This window comes from Gigantopelta aegis, chromosome 12 (assembly GCF_016097555.1).
Source record: "Gigantopelta aegis isolate Gae_Host chromosome 12, Gae_host_genome, whole genome shotgun sequence".
NCBI classification, from domain to species: domain Eukaryota; kingdom Metazoa; phylum Mollusca; class Gastropoda; order Neomphalida; family Peltospiridae; genus Gigantopelta; species Gigantopelta aegis.
This window is the reverse complement of record NC_054710.1, coordinates 13,323,083-13,335,603: the sequence shown is the minus strand read 5'-3', so window position 1 is coordinate 13,335,603 and position 12,521 is coordinate 13,323,083. Positions and strand designations below refer to the sequence as shown.

Below are 12,521 nucleotides of genomic sequence, written 5' to 3'. Positions count from 1 at the left end.
ATTACGTTATGCAAGGAAGAGATCTATTTTTACAAAATAAATATCATTTCATTTAATTACGTTATGTACACAATTGCTCAATAAATTAAGTAATTTCTTTTTGATCCAGCTTCGGTTTCCAATTTACAGTTTGTAAATGCACACTCTAAATCCTCAGAAACTTCAACTTTTATAAATACGTCAATTTAGACCATAGCTAAAGCATTACAAACTTCAAATAATGAATACTGGAGATGTCTAAAGTGCATAAACATAAAATTAGCATTTTTTAATTGCTTTTATCAGTCTAAAATTAGCGTAAAACAACTTCACAGAAAAAGCCTTTAGAATATTCATAAAAACGACATTATTTACCAGGGCCCGGTTCCACGACGCGATCTTAGCACTAAGATCATCTTAGTCACCGTGGAACGGGGACCAGGCACAAAACCAAGCTATGGTGCATTACAAATACATCGGGAATTCAAGCTAACAATACAGACACATTCTAAAGTGCATAAACAAGAGACTATCATTACACAATTACCTTTTTAGTCTAATTTTAATATAAAATAGTTTTAATCAAACAGCCTTTGGGGATATTATAAAAACAGCATTTTTATACTGTTGTTTACAGGCATTGTGTAGCGATTTGTCTGACCGTAGCAACATGCATGCGTAAACAGGTTCTCAGCGGACATGGATAGAGGTCCTAAAAACACTAATATTATAGTAATGAGTTTTACAGTTATTATATTACTCAATTAATAAAATTATTTACCATTATGTACAAACAATATTAGGATACGTTTAACTAAGAACATACCTAATCGATCGTACAAGTTTTCGAGGAAAATAAACTTTACTGATGGGCAAAGTCAATCCCGACACCCATGTTACAACAGTTGATAAAACGGAAATTTATCCCAGTCTTATTTATAAATCCGTGGGATGTTTTCAATGTGTAATTACACACTCTGTGCATTTGTGGAAATAGTTACATCAATAATATCAATGTCATAGTATTTATATACACAGGAAGCTGGGAATTAAGTCAAGTCGAATACCGCAAGACCGAACATTAAAGTAACACATTTAGCGATCGTAATATACTAATATCCCCTAAAGTATGACAACTATTTACAAACAAAGTTTCATAGACTAAACACATTATTATGAAATACAACTAAATGTAGCTCCCATTATGCATCCAAACGATCACTAATAACAATAGTTACGCAACTTCGTTTTTGTCTATAGTGTGCGACATGACAAAGTGCACTGCTTATAATTTCATTAAACAATAACTATAAAAAATAGGTCATAGCTCAGACATTACACAATACAAGCAAATATGCAAATAAGTACTACTAAATGTAAAAATAAATATTCTGTTTTGTCTAATATTAAAAATACTTCTGAAAAATCCAGGTCACAGCACACAATTAACAAAGTTGTTGGACATCCCTGGCAGTATATATATATATATATATATATATATATATATATATATGTGTGTGTGTGTGTGCGTATGTGTGTGTGTGTGTGTGTGTTGTGTGTGTGTGTGTGTGTGTGTGTGTGTGTGTATATGTATATGTACATATATATATAGAGAGAGAGGTTATTACTAGAGTGTTTTTCGGTATCGTCAATATCATGTATTAGTAATAACAATTGTATTATACATAATACAATTTTTATTCCTAATATATGATATTGACGATACCGAATACACGAGGGTAATAATCGCTTTATCATATAATCTCAAGCTTAATACGTGTTTTTGTGTACTGTACACGCAACTTTAATTCCAGTCCGCCATTACTAGATATTCAAATGATGTAAGAATAGTTGCCGCGATTTATTTTTAATGGGAATGACGTCAAACTATGCCACGAAACCTTATATTAGTTACATGTTAGAAGCATAACATAATGATTAAAATAATATTAGTATTTGTTTTTAATTACATGTAGTAAAATTTCCCAAAACTGCATTTGTACTGAAGGTTCGAATTAATAGCCGCAAAGAGAGCAGTTATACGACTCCCTTATAACCACCTGGATTGCACTCACAAAGTTCAGTCACATATGTATGGTGTGTCACAAGGGCCAATACCCCCCACCCCCCCCCCCCCCCCCAATTTTGGGACAAGTAAATAATTTGTCCATTGTATAACTTTTCAATTCTTATTTGTCAGTACCACCAAAGTACATTACATTATAATTACCCTCTCTCCCGCATTATCAACTATTTTTGCTTGTCGCCGATATATTTTAACGTGTTTTTTTTGTTTGTTTTTTGCAACGATAATTAGTCTACTTGTATTGTGATTGTTCACTTTGAATGCAGCCAGATATTTTGATATCCCCATTTTTTTAGTGATATAAGATCTCATTACACATATGTCATCAGCCATTGAAATCCATGTTAAATTGCCCAATATCAGTTGAAGATTGCCAATAGAACGGGTTCGCTTTGGTACTAACAACATACACCATTGCTAACATACAGTAGACAAGCATTTATTTTCTCCTCCAGAATTGAGAACATTTCCGCCTCAGTTTTTTGTGTGCTATATGACTGCATCTGCTGTAGTACCGGTCCGAACTGGTAGTTTAAGAACCTATTCACACCAGTCGCCTCTTCCGCTATACACCCATATCCCAAAACGTTAATGAACAATATTACAAAATAACGGGGGTAAAATCAAGGCTTACCATTGAACAAAATACAATTTGTTTTAATTCTTCCCCAATTACTAGAAGTGAAAATGTGAACCACAATATATGTGCAGTTAGGAACTATAGTGGACTGTGATGAATGCAATCCTACCCGGAAGCGAACTGTGTAGTGATACCTAAGTTCGAAATGCATCTATCTTTTCATTCCATAATTAACGCAATTGATATAAAATGTTGTGTCATGTGGACAGTAATTTGAACTACCAACAAGTATTTGCTTGAAACATAAACAAAAAACAAATGTTTAGCGACACCACTAGAGCACATTGATTAATTAATCATCCGCTATTGGATGTCAAACATTTCGTAATTTTGACAGTCTTACAGAGGAAACCCATTACATTTTTCCATTAATAGCAAGGAAACCTTTATATGCACGATTCCAGACAGGATGTCACCTACCACGGCATTTGGGATCGATGCTATACCGACCGCGCATCAAGCGAGTGCTTCACCACTGGGCTACGTCCCGCCACGCAACCATTAGTGCCATTCTGATAAATGTGACAGTATAACATGCGCCGAGTCCTCCTAAAATCAGGATAACAATTATGGAGTGGAACTCGGATAGTCAAAGACACTTCCAATTATGTCGTTGGATAAATGTGACAGTATTTTTGTTATAAAATGTTGTTTCGTGTGGACAGTAATTTAAACTAGTGTCAATGTACCAAAAAGTACTTGTTTGAAACATGCGCGGGGTCCTCCTAAAATCAGGATAACAATTATTGTGTAGAACTCGGATAGTGAAAGACGCTTCCAAATATGTCTAAAACGAGTAACTCAACACCCATTGAAAAATATTATTTTAAAGTTGGGAGGTTATAGTGTTTATATTAATGGTGTATGTGCTGATTGAAACATCGTGTGTTGAAGTTATAGTCACATTTGTTACTGTAACTTACTATTGTCATCTATGTGATTTAATTTGGTGATATACACCCTGTAGGCTCAATGTTAAGTTTGGCTCCACCCAAATATTTTTATTTCTCCATTTCGTTGCGTGACATAAAGTTTGTCTTGAGCAAAACAGAGAGATAGAGGTTGTTTTAGGCCGTCATTATGTGTGATGACGTCACGAATAACGTCCCCGTCACGTGACAGCTGAACAATGGCATCTCTACCGTTATTACAGACATAAACAAACTGCTCAGTGTCGCATGCAACATCATATAGCCGACTTGCCGAATCACGTGATACCCACATGACTTGTCCTGATAACGACACACATGTGAGAATGTTAGTTGTAAATGATACAAGAATTAGAGAATCTCCTTTCACTGTTAGATACAAGGGGTTAAGGACCTCGATGTTAAGAATAGACCGTATGACGTCACACCGCTGGTTTAGTATGTCCACACACCTCTGTCCACTCACAGCCATGTTGTCGTCAGGCAAGACGGTTATTCCATAGTACTTTTTCTTGGTTATCACCTTCTTCGTCAGGTGTATGTCATCTTGTACATTCAGATGTAATAGTTTTCTTTCTTGTGGCAAGGTGACGAGCACCTGGTGGTCACGTGTCTTAGCAAGACAGCATGGTTTGCTACTGGTCCTGTAGAGACTCTGAACCGTTTTGTGTTGAGAAGAAAATGATTTTACACATTTGTTGTCCCAGTCAGTAACAATGATCTTGTTTGAGTATTGACCTTCTAACACTAGGATAGATAATAACTTTGGACATGCTGTATCAGATTCCAGTTTTGCATTGATCGTTTGTTCATGCTTTAACCTATCTGACTTCTGGTTTATCTCGACTTCTGTTTCAAATATCGAAATCTCTAAATATATTTTGTGTGTTATTTTGATAGATTTTACGTCAGGTCTCGAAATTCTCCCAATCTCCGCAGAAAACATTTTCCTTCCTGTTTTCTCAGGTTCAACTAAAGTTATTGTCAAATCAGGAAATTCAGGACGTGGTGTGGCTAAATAATCAGTTGTTATCTTTTGTATTTTTGAAAATTTGGAAACCTGTCTTTTCATATCAGAAAGTGACGCAGATCTCAGGAGATTTTCGCCCAATTTCAGACATTCTTTACTTTCCTTTATCAGTCTGTTAACATCAGTGAACAATTCCACTATTTCGTTATTAACAGACTGACGACATGTTTCCAGTTCTGTGTTCCTCTTTTCCAGTTCAGTGCGGACTGCTGTTGTGAACTCTGCAATCAGTTTATCTCCTTGTATCTGCATCTGAGCCGCAGTCTGTGTCGCGCTGACGTCGACGCGTCGCTGTAGTCTCTCAATGTCATTTGGTCTTTTTGACATACAGTGTTAGAGAGGAAACCAGCTACGTTTTTACATTAGTAGCCTGAGATCGTTTATAACACATATCACGGCCTTTGCTGTACCAGTCAAACAAGAGTCAAAGAAGATCCTTAAATAAACTATTTTTGTGAATTTCTTAAACTTTAAGGTTTTTTGTTTATATTTTGTTTGTATGTTTGCATGTTGTGTTTGAGTCGAGTGGGCATTTGGCAAACTAGTGGTTGATTCCACGAATATCTATCTAGTGCCTCGTCTATACGAGGGCAGCCGCACCCGAGGAGTTCCTGTACTGTAGATTTCATCCCTGTTGTACCACCACAAAGACTAATCGAGGAAGGCTGCTGAAAGTTTGCATCTTCATTAGGTCAACAAGTTCTATTTTTAACTCACATATTTTAAATTGTTTGATGAGACCAATGGCGTCCACGAGTGCCAGATTTCGTTTGAACTGTGAAGCCCAGGACGATGTAGGTTGTTTGTTGTCAGAGATACCGACCACGTCCCTGCAGTTTGGACACATGAAGGCATCATCTGTGTTGTTGGCGTCGATGTGATTTTGGAGACACGTCAAACAAAACGTGTGTCCACACGGAAGTACGCGCGGATCAGTGAAGATCTCCAAACAGAAGCTGCAGGAGATTTGGTCGTCTGTGGTGGACGCTGTGGCCATGTCTGAAAAGAGAAATAAATAACATTGTTACACACCTAATGAAGATTAGTCTGTTTACACGACCGTATCTAGTCGGGTGGAGGGGTGGGGATGGCAGGTGGGAGATCAGTTTAACAATATTTCATTGGATGCTCCGTGGTGAATAAGGAAAAAGAAAAAAGAAAGAAATGGTTTATTTACCGACGCACTCAACATATTTTATTTACGGTTATATGGCGTCAGACATATGGTTAAGGACCACACAGATTGAGAGAGAAAACCTCCTGTCGCCACTGGCTGGAGCGAGAAAAAGCCCAAATGAATTCCTACCAGTGACATTATCACTACTGTTATCGAATGCTACTGATGACACACGATCGAATGTTTAAGTTAAAAAAAAAAAAAAACGTCAATATGATGGATTTTGTGAAAATAGCTGAATCAAGGTTCAATAAAAAAATATAGCTCTTTAAAGTTGCAGTCACTAGTCACCATCCTATACGATCGTTTAACATTCACTTTCATTTCAACTTATTTTGGTGCTTATATCCAATTATCTGTCAAGGACAGTGTTAGTTGTTAGTGGTTAGTGAGAGAGAAGAGGGTCTTACAACTACCCATTGAGTAGTTAAAACTCGCTCTGGGTGGGAGCCGGTACCGGGCTGCGAACCCTGTACCTGCCAGCCTTATGTGCGATGGCTTAACCACGACACCACCAAGGCCGGTTCGGTCTCACAAACAGAAAGTTGTCATTCTTCATTAAGTGCTATTCCACATTTTATCACATTTGCCCTTTCAACAAAACAACTATTCCCTACTGAACTTAACATACATTCTTTGTTAATTAGTGCATATATTGTTTGTTGTTTTTAATTAGTGCATATATTGTTTGTTATTTTAAATTTTATTTGCTGAAAGGGATATACCCTAGTCTCAACCCGTGGAAATTAACACTAAGTTTAGTTAATCTACAAACCTGTAACACATTTGGATAAAGTTACAACTGAGTGAAACATGAGTCCGTGACTTTGAAACGGTGAAATACCCTCTAAAAATAGATTAAAACTCGACTCCATAGCTGTTACTTCTCAGACGCACGTGCGCTTTTAAAAAATATGAGAAATGCATTTTGTGATATTAAAAACACCAGGATGACCAAAGAACACTTCGAATGTACAAAAATTGATAATCTAAACAATAAAATCTAAGTAAAGTATGATTTCAGTTATCAAAAACGGCTTTAATAGTCAAAAATATGCGTTAGTCTTTAAACATTCATTTTCATTTCAACTTATTTTGGTGCTTATATCCAATTAAGGTTCAAGGACGCTGTTCTGGGCACATACCTCAACTATCTGGGCTGTCTGTTAAGGACAGAGGGTTAGTAGTTAGTGAGAGAGAAGAGGGTGTAGTGGTCTTACAACTACCCATTGAGTAGTTAAAACTCGCTCTGGGTGGGAGCCGGTACCGGGCTGCGAACCCTGTACCTGTCAGCCTTATGTCCGATGGTTTGACCACGACACCATCAAGGCCGGTTCGGTTACACAAACAGAAAGTTGTCATTCTTCATTAAGTGCTATTCCACATTTTATCACATTTGCCCTTTCAACAAAACAACTATTCCCTACTGAACTAAACATACATTCGTTGTTAATTAGTGCATATATTGTTTGTTATATTTAATTTTCTTTGCTTAAAGGGATAGACCCTAGTCTCAACCCGTGAAAATTAACACTAAGTTTAGTTAATCTACAAACCTGTAACACGTTTGGATAAAGTTACAATTGAGTGAAACATGAGTCCGTGACTTTAAAACGGTGAAATACCCTCTAAAAATAGACTAAAACTCGACTCCATAACTGTTACTTCTCAGACGTACGTGCGTTTTTAAAAATATGAGAAATGCATTTAATGATATTAAAAACACCAGAGTGACCAAAGAACACTTCGGATGTACGGAAGTTCGAAATTGGGGTATTAATGGGATATTACTGACTTTGCTCCATTGTAAGATGTTTCCGACTAATAAAATATTTCTACGATTAAACTTGCATATTAAATATATTTTCTTCTTTAGAATATCTGTGTCCGCTGTTGCACAAATCGCCCGGGATCCGTGAGGGGGCCGTGAGGCTATCGTAGGGTGGGCGTGAAAATCCTACGGTGCCCGGCGGAATTTTTTTATAATAATTTTCGTCAAAATCTTCAGGCGGCCGCCAGATCACTGGTCGGTTTCCGGCAGACCGCCGAGCGGGGCCCTACCGACATGTCTACGGGATTGCCACGATCTAAAATCGCGCTTGGAAAATCGCAGATTTGGGAGTCAGATTTTCACGCCCGCGGGGTTCCGGCGACCCCTAAAAAGCGCAGCGGAGCCCGTTATTATCGGGCAGCGTCCGGAAGGACTCCTCGTGAAAATGCCCTTTTTGGCCTGTTTTAGGAGTCGCGCGGGCACCGCGACCGATATATGAGGGCCGTTTTTAAGGGGTTTTTTATTCTTAATTTTGTTTAAGATCATATCTTTGAACATATTTCTGGCAGATGACATTCTGTCGCCTTTGGGCATTTTGAGATATATTGCTTGAAATCAACCCCCTGTCCCCAATTTTTATTATTAAGGTGGGGTTGTTGTTGTTTTTTCGTTTTTTGTTTTAACTTCTATTATTTGTATTAGCTGTTTTATTTTCTAATTGATAATACATGAACCCATCAATCTATAATATAATACTCCATGCCTTTTTAACGGATTCCCATCGTTCTGACCGCTTCTCCTCTTTTGATTTGTACTGCCGACAGCCTTCTTTGTACTTACCCTATGCCGCAATTCGTAAGGTTCTTTTCGCGCTCAGGTCCAGTCGACTGTCATACACAGACCATGTTAAATGTTGCGCAGAAAGATGAATATTCCAAAGATACAGCCATCTCGGCTAATGAAGGCTGGCTATCTCCACGGTAGCTCGAGTACGCTGAATATTTTGTACCCTAAAGCCCAAACGATAGCAGGTTCAAAGTGTTAATACAGTGACTACTAAGACGAATAATACTTATACTTGTAATACCGCTCCAGACATATGCCATTAACAACCACCATCAAGAAGAAGGCCTACAGCCACTGGATTAGCAGGGTTGGAGAGCATGGGGCATGGGCGTACATAGGATTTTGAAAAGGGGGGTTCCAAAATAGATTGCAGAGATATTGGGCATATATTTCTATGTTGAGTAAATATAATAATGTCAGATATCAATGTCAGATATATTAAATTATAAAAAAGCGATTTCAGGGGGGGGGGGGGGGTTCGGTCGAACCCCCCCCCCATGTACGCCCATGTGGGGACAATGCTCCTCCAATATTAAATACGCCGATGTTTACTCCTAAAGTGTTGATGCAGTGACTACTAAGAGGAATATTACCTATACTTGTAATATTGCGCTAGACATAACACCATTAACAACCACCATCAAGAAGAAGGCCTATAGCCACTGGATTAGCAGGGTTCAAGCGCATGGGGACAATGCTCCTCCAATATTAAAACAACGAATTGCCTGAGATTCAACATTTAATTTCTACAGCTATAAATGTTACCAGATTTTAATAATATATATACACATGTATATATATATATATATATATATATATATATATAATATATATTATAATATATTATATATATATATATATATATATAAAACATATGAGATACCCAATAGACTACAGAGCTATTGATCAATGTTCTGTCTAAAAATAGTTTAACCCAACAGCACACCACTTAGAAATCTTGATCGGTCCTTGAGATGTAACATGCGATGTTTAGTACGCGCAGGATTCATCACAGATAATTATAAAAGATATATCTTGAATAACCAATGCAGTTTACACATACACACACACACACACACACACACACGGGCACGCACACACACGCACACACACACACACACACACATACATAAATACACACATACATGTGTATTTGGTTTACAAAAGTAGATGCACAAAGGCAAATGACTACGACATCGCCATCTTCCAAAATGGCCGTCTCTGTCAAGAACAAATATGTGCTGGCGAGATAGTCCAAAACCTGCTTTTATATTTTATATTTAAACGAAAATCAAGCCAACTGAATCATAAGATTAGTATTCAACACTTGAAAGGATATGAAGAGAACCGATGAAGGCGCCATTAAAAACACGGAAGACACTATGTTGGCCACGCCCACATGGTCAGATTTCACGCTTTATTATTGTTTATGGTTCCCAATGTTTGTTTATAACTTTCTACCAAGGTTAAAGCCTCAGAATGTTGTACGGCGTATTTAATGATTAGTGAAGACGGCGGCCATTTAAAAAAGGGCACTCTTTGAGCCACGTTCACGTTTTCGAAGCCGTTAATCCTAAATATGGGAAATACCCTTAAATACTGGACATTCCGACAAACTGTCATATTTCAAACATCGTGTCATTTTATATGTTACTTCGGGACCAGATGACTAAATATGTTCTTTTCCTCTTCCACGAACACAGAATTATACAAAAATAGTTCAAAAGATTTGATAAATCACATTTTATTTGACCCCAAAATGGCTCACATGTAAGCGTGATCAAAATGGTGACCGTAAGACCTATGCTGACCTAATTAACAGATACACATTGTTCGAAATTTTATGAATAGATAGCGATACCTGTAGCGCTAATATAAAGGGTCATTTGTTATTCTATCTTGTATATTGACTGAACTAGACAGTTTAATTATCCCTACACCTAATTTATTCATGGAGTATATTTCAACACTCTTTAAAAACATCAATTTTTGTTTTTAATCAGAATAGATTTGGCAAGTAGAAAACTCCATTCCATAAAGGACGGGACGTAGCCCAGTGGTAAAGTGTTCGCTTAATCCGCGGTCGGTCTAGGATCGTTCCCCGTCGGTGGACCTATTGGGCTATTTCTCGTTCCAGCCAGTGCTCCACAACTGGTGTAAGAAATGTCGTGGTATGTACCTATCCTGCCTGTGGGATGGTGCATATAAAAGGTCCCTTGCTGTTAATCGAAAAGAGCAGCCCGTGAAGTGGCAACAGCGGGTTTCCTTACTATCTCAGTGGTCCTTAGCCATAAGTCTGACAACATAACCATAAATAAAATGTGTTGAGTGCGTCGTTAAATGAAACATTTCCTTCCATTCCATAAACTACATAAATTTATATCAGGGTATTAAAAAATACTCTCGGACTTTTTGGACCTTTTTCGGTTAAACACACACACACACACACACACATAGACACACACACACAGACACAAACACACACACACACACATACACACACACACAAACCACACAGACACCACCACACACACACGCACACACACATACACACTCAGACACACACCGACACACCACAAGCACACACCCACAACAGACACACAGCACACACACACACACGCACACACACACACATACACACACACACGCGTACACACACACACATACATACACACACGCACGCACACACACAGACACACACACACAAACATACACACATACATACACACACATACACACAGAGACACACGCACGCACACACACACATACACACACACACAAACATACACACACACACACACACACATACACACACACGCACACACACACACAGACACACACACACAAACAGACACACAGAACACACGCACACACACACACGCGCAATACAGACACACACACACAGAGAGAGACACACACACATATATACACAACAAGCACACACACAACACAGGACACAGAGAGAGAGAGAGAGACGAGGAGAGAGAGAGAGAGAGAGAGAGAGAAGAGAGAAGAGAGAGAGAGGAGAGAGAGAGAGATAGAGATAGAGAAGAGAGAGAGAGAGAGAGAGAGAGAGGGTGGAGAGAGAGGGAGAGGGGTGAGACACAGAGAGAACACACACACGTGGAGAGAGAGAGACATTTTAGAACACACAGACACACACACATACACACACACACACACATCACAAATACACACACATACACACACAAACACACCAGACAACACACACATACACACACAGCACACACACACATAGACACAAACACACACACACACACACACACACACACACAGACACACACACACACACACACACACACACACACACACACACACACACACACACACACTCTTGGACTATAACTATGAGTGACTCAATCTAGTGTGTGAATATAAACGTAAAAATAGTGGCCGGTCCGACGGGCGATAACATCTCCCGGCTCGTGGTGATGTTAACCGGTCAAAACGGCAATATTTCGACTCCTGCTTACCTTATGAGCTGTGCAAGACGGCTGCCGCCGCGTAAATGTTCACGTTTATTTTGGCAACCAGAAGACTTCAGAGGTTGTAACCAGTTCAGACAGCGTCATGGTTGTCGCAGGATCACAGGTGAAACAGAGGAGGATCACAAGTGTTAGATGAATTCATTTTATACAAATAAATTGGAGTACAAGCCACAGATGAGTACTACACAACATACAGCTGCACACGGTAGTAACTCAGATACGTGTACATACCGGACGAAAGGATGACGTGACTTGCAACAGACGGTATGATAACGCCGTGAGTTATTTTTATGCTGTACATGAACCACAAAGTGGGTCACCGTTAGGCTCAGGTGACACATGTATATACCCAGCTTTTATCGGGTGACTGGTAGTCGTCAGGGGCGTAGGCTGGGTGTTTTCGGGAAGGTTTAGGAACACACACACACCACCCCCCCCCCCCCCCCCCCCGAACGCTGAAGCAAATGGTCCGCTTTCAGAACTAAAACATACGGTTTTAGACATTAGGAGTTTCTGGTGGTACTTAAACAAAATAGAAAAGGGTCCACTTGGTT

At 38.9% G+C, this 12,521-nt stretch overlaps 1 protein-coding gene across 1 annotated transcript; it reads right to left on the bottom strand.

Annotated features, from left to right (window-relative positions):
- Positions 1-5,289: 5,289 nt before the first annotated feature.
- LOC121385835 (E3 ubiquitin-protein ligase Midline-1-like) lies at positions 5,290-7,646 on the bottom strand. The gene is made up of 2 exons (XM_041516624.1): positions 7,637-7,646; positions 5,290-5,663 (listed from the first exon to the last, which is right to left on the bottom strand). Exons 1-2 carry the CDS (start codon positions 7,644-7,646, stop codon positions 5,290-5,292), a joined length of 384 nt encoding a protein of 127 aa, XP_041372558.1.
- Positions 7,647-12,521: the final 4,875 nt, after the last annotated feature.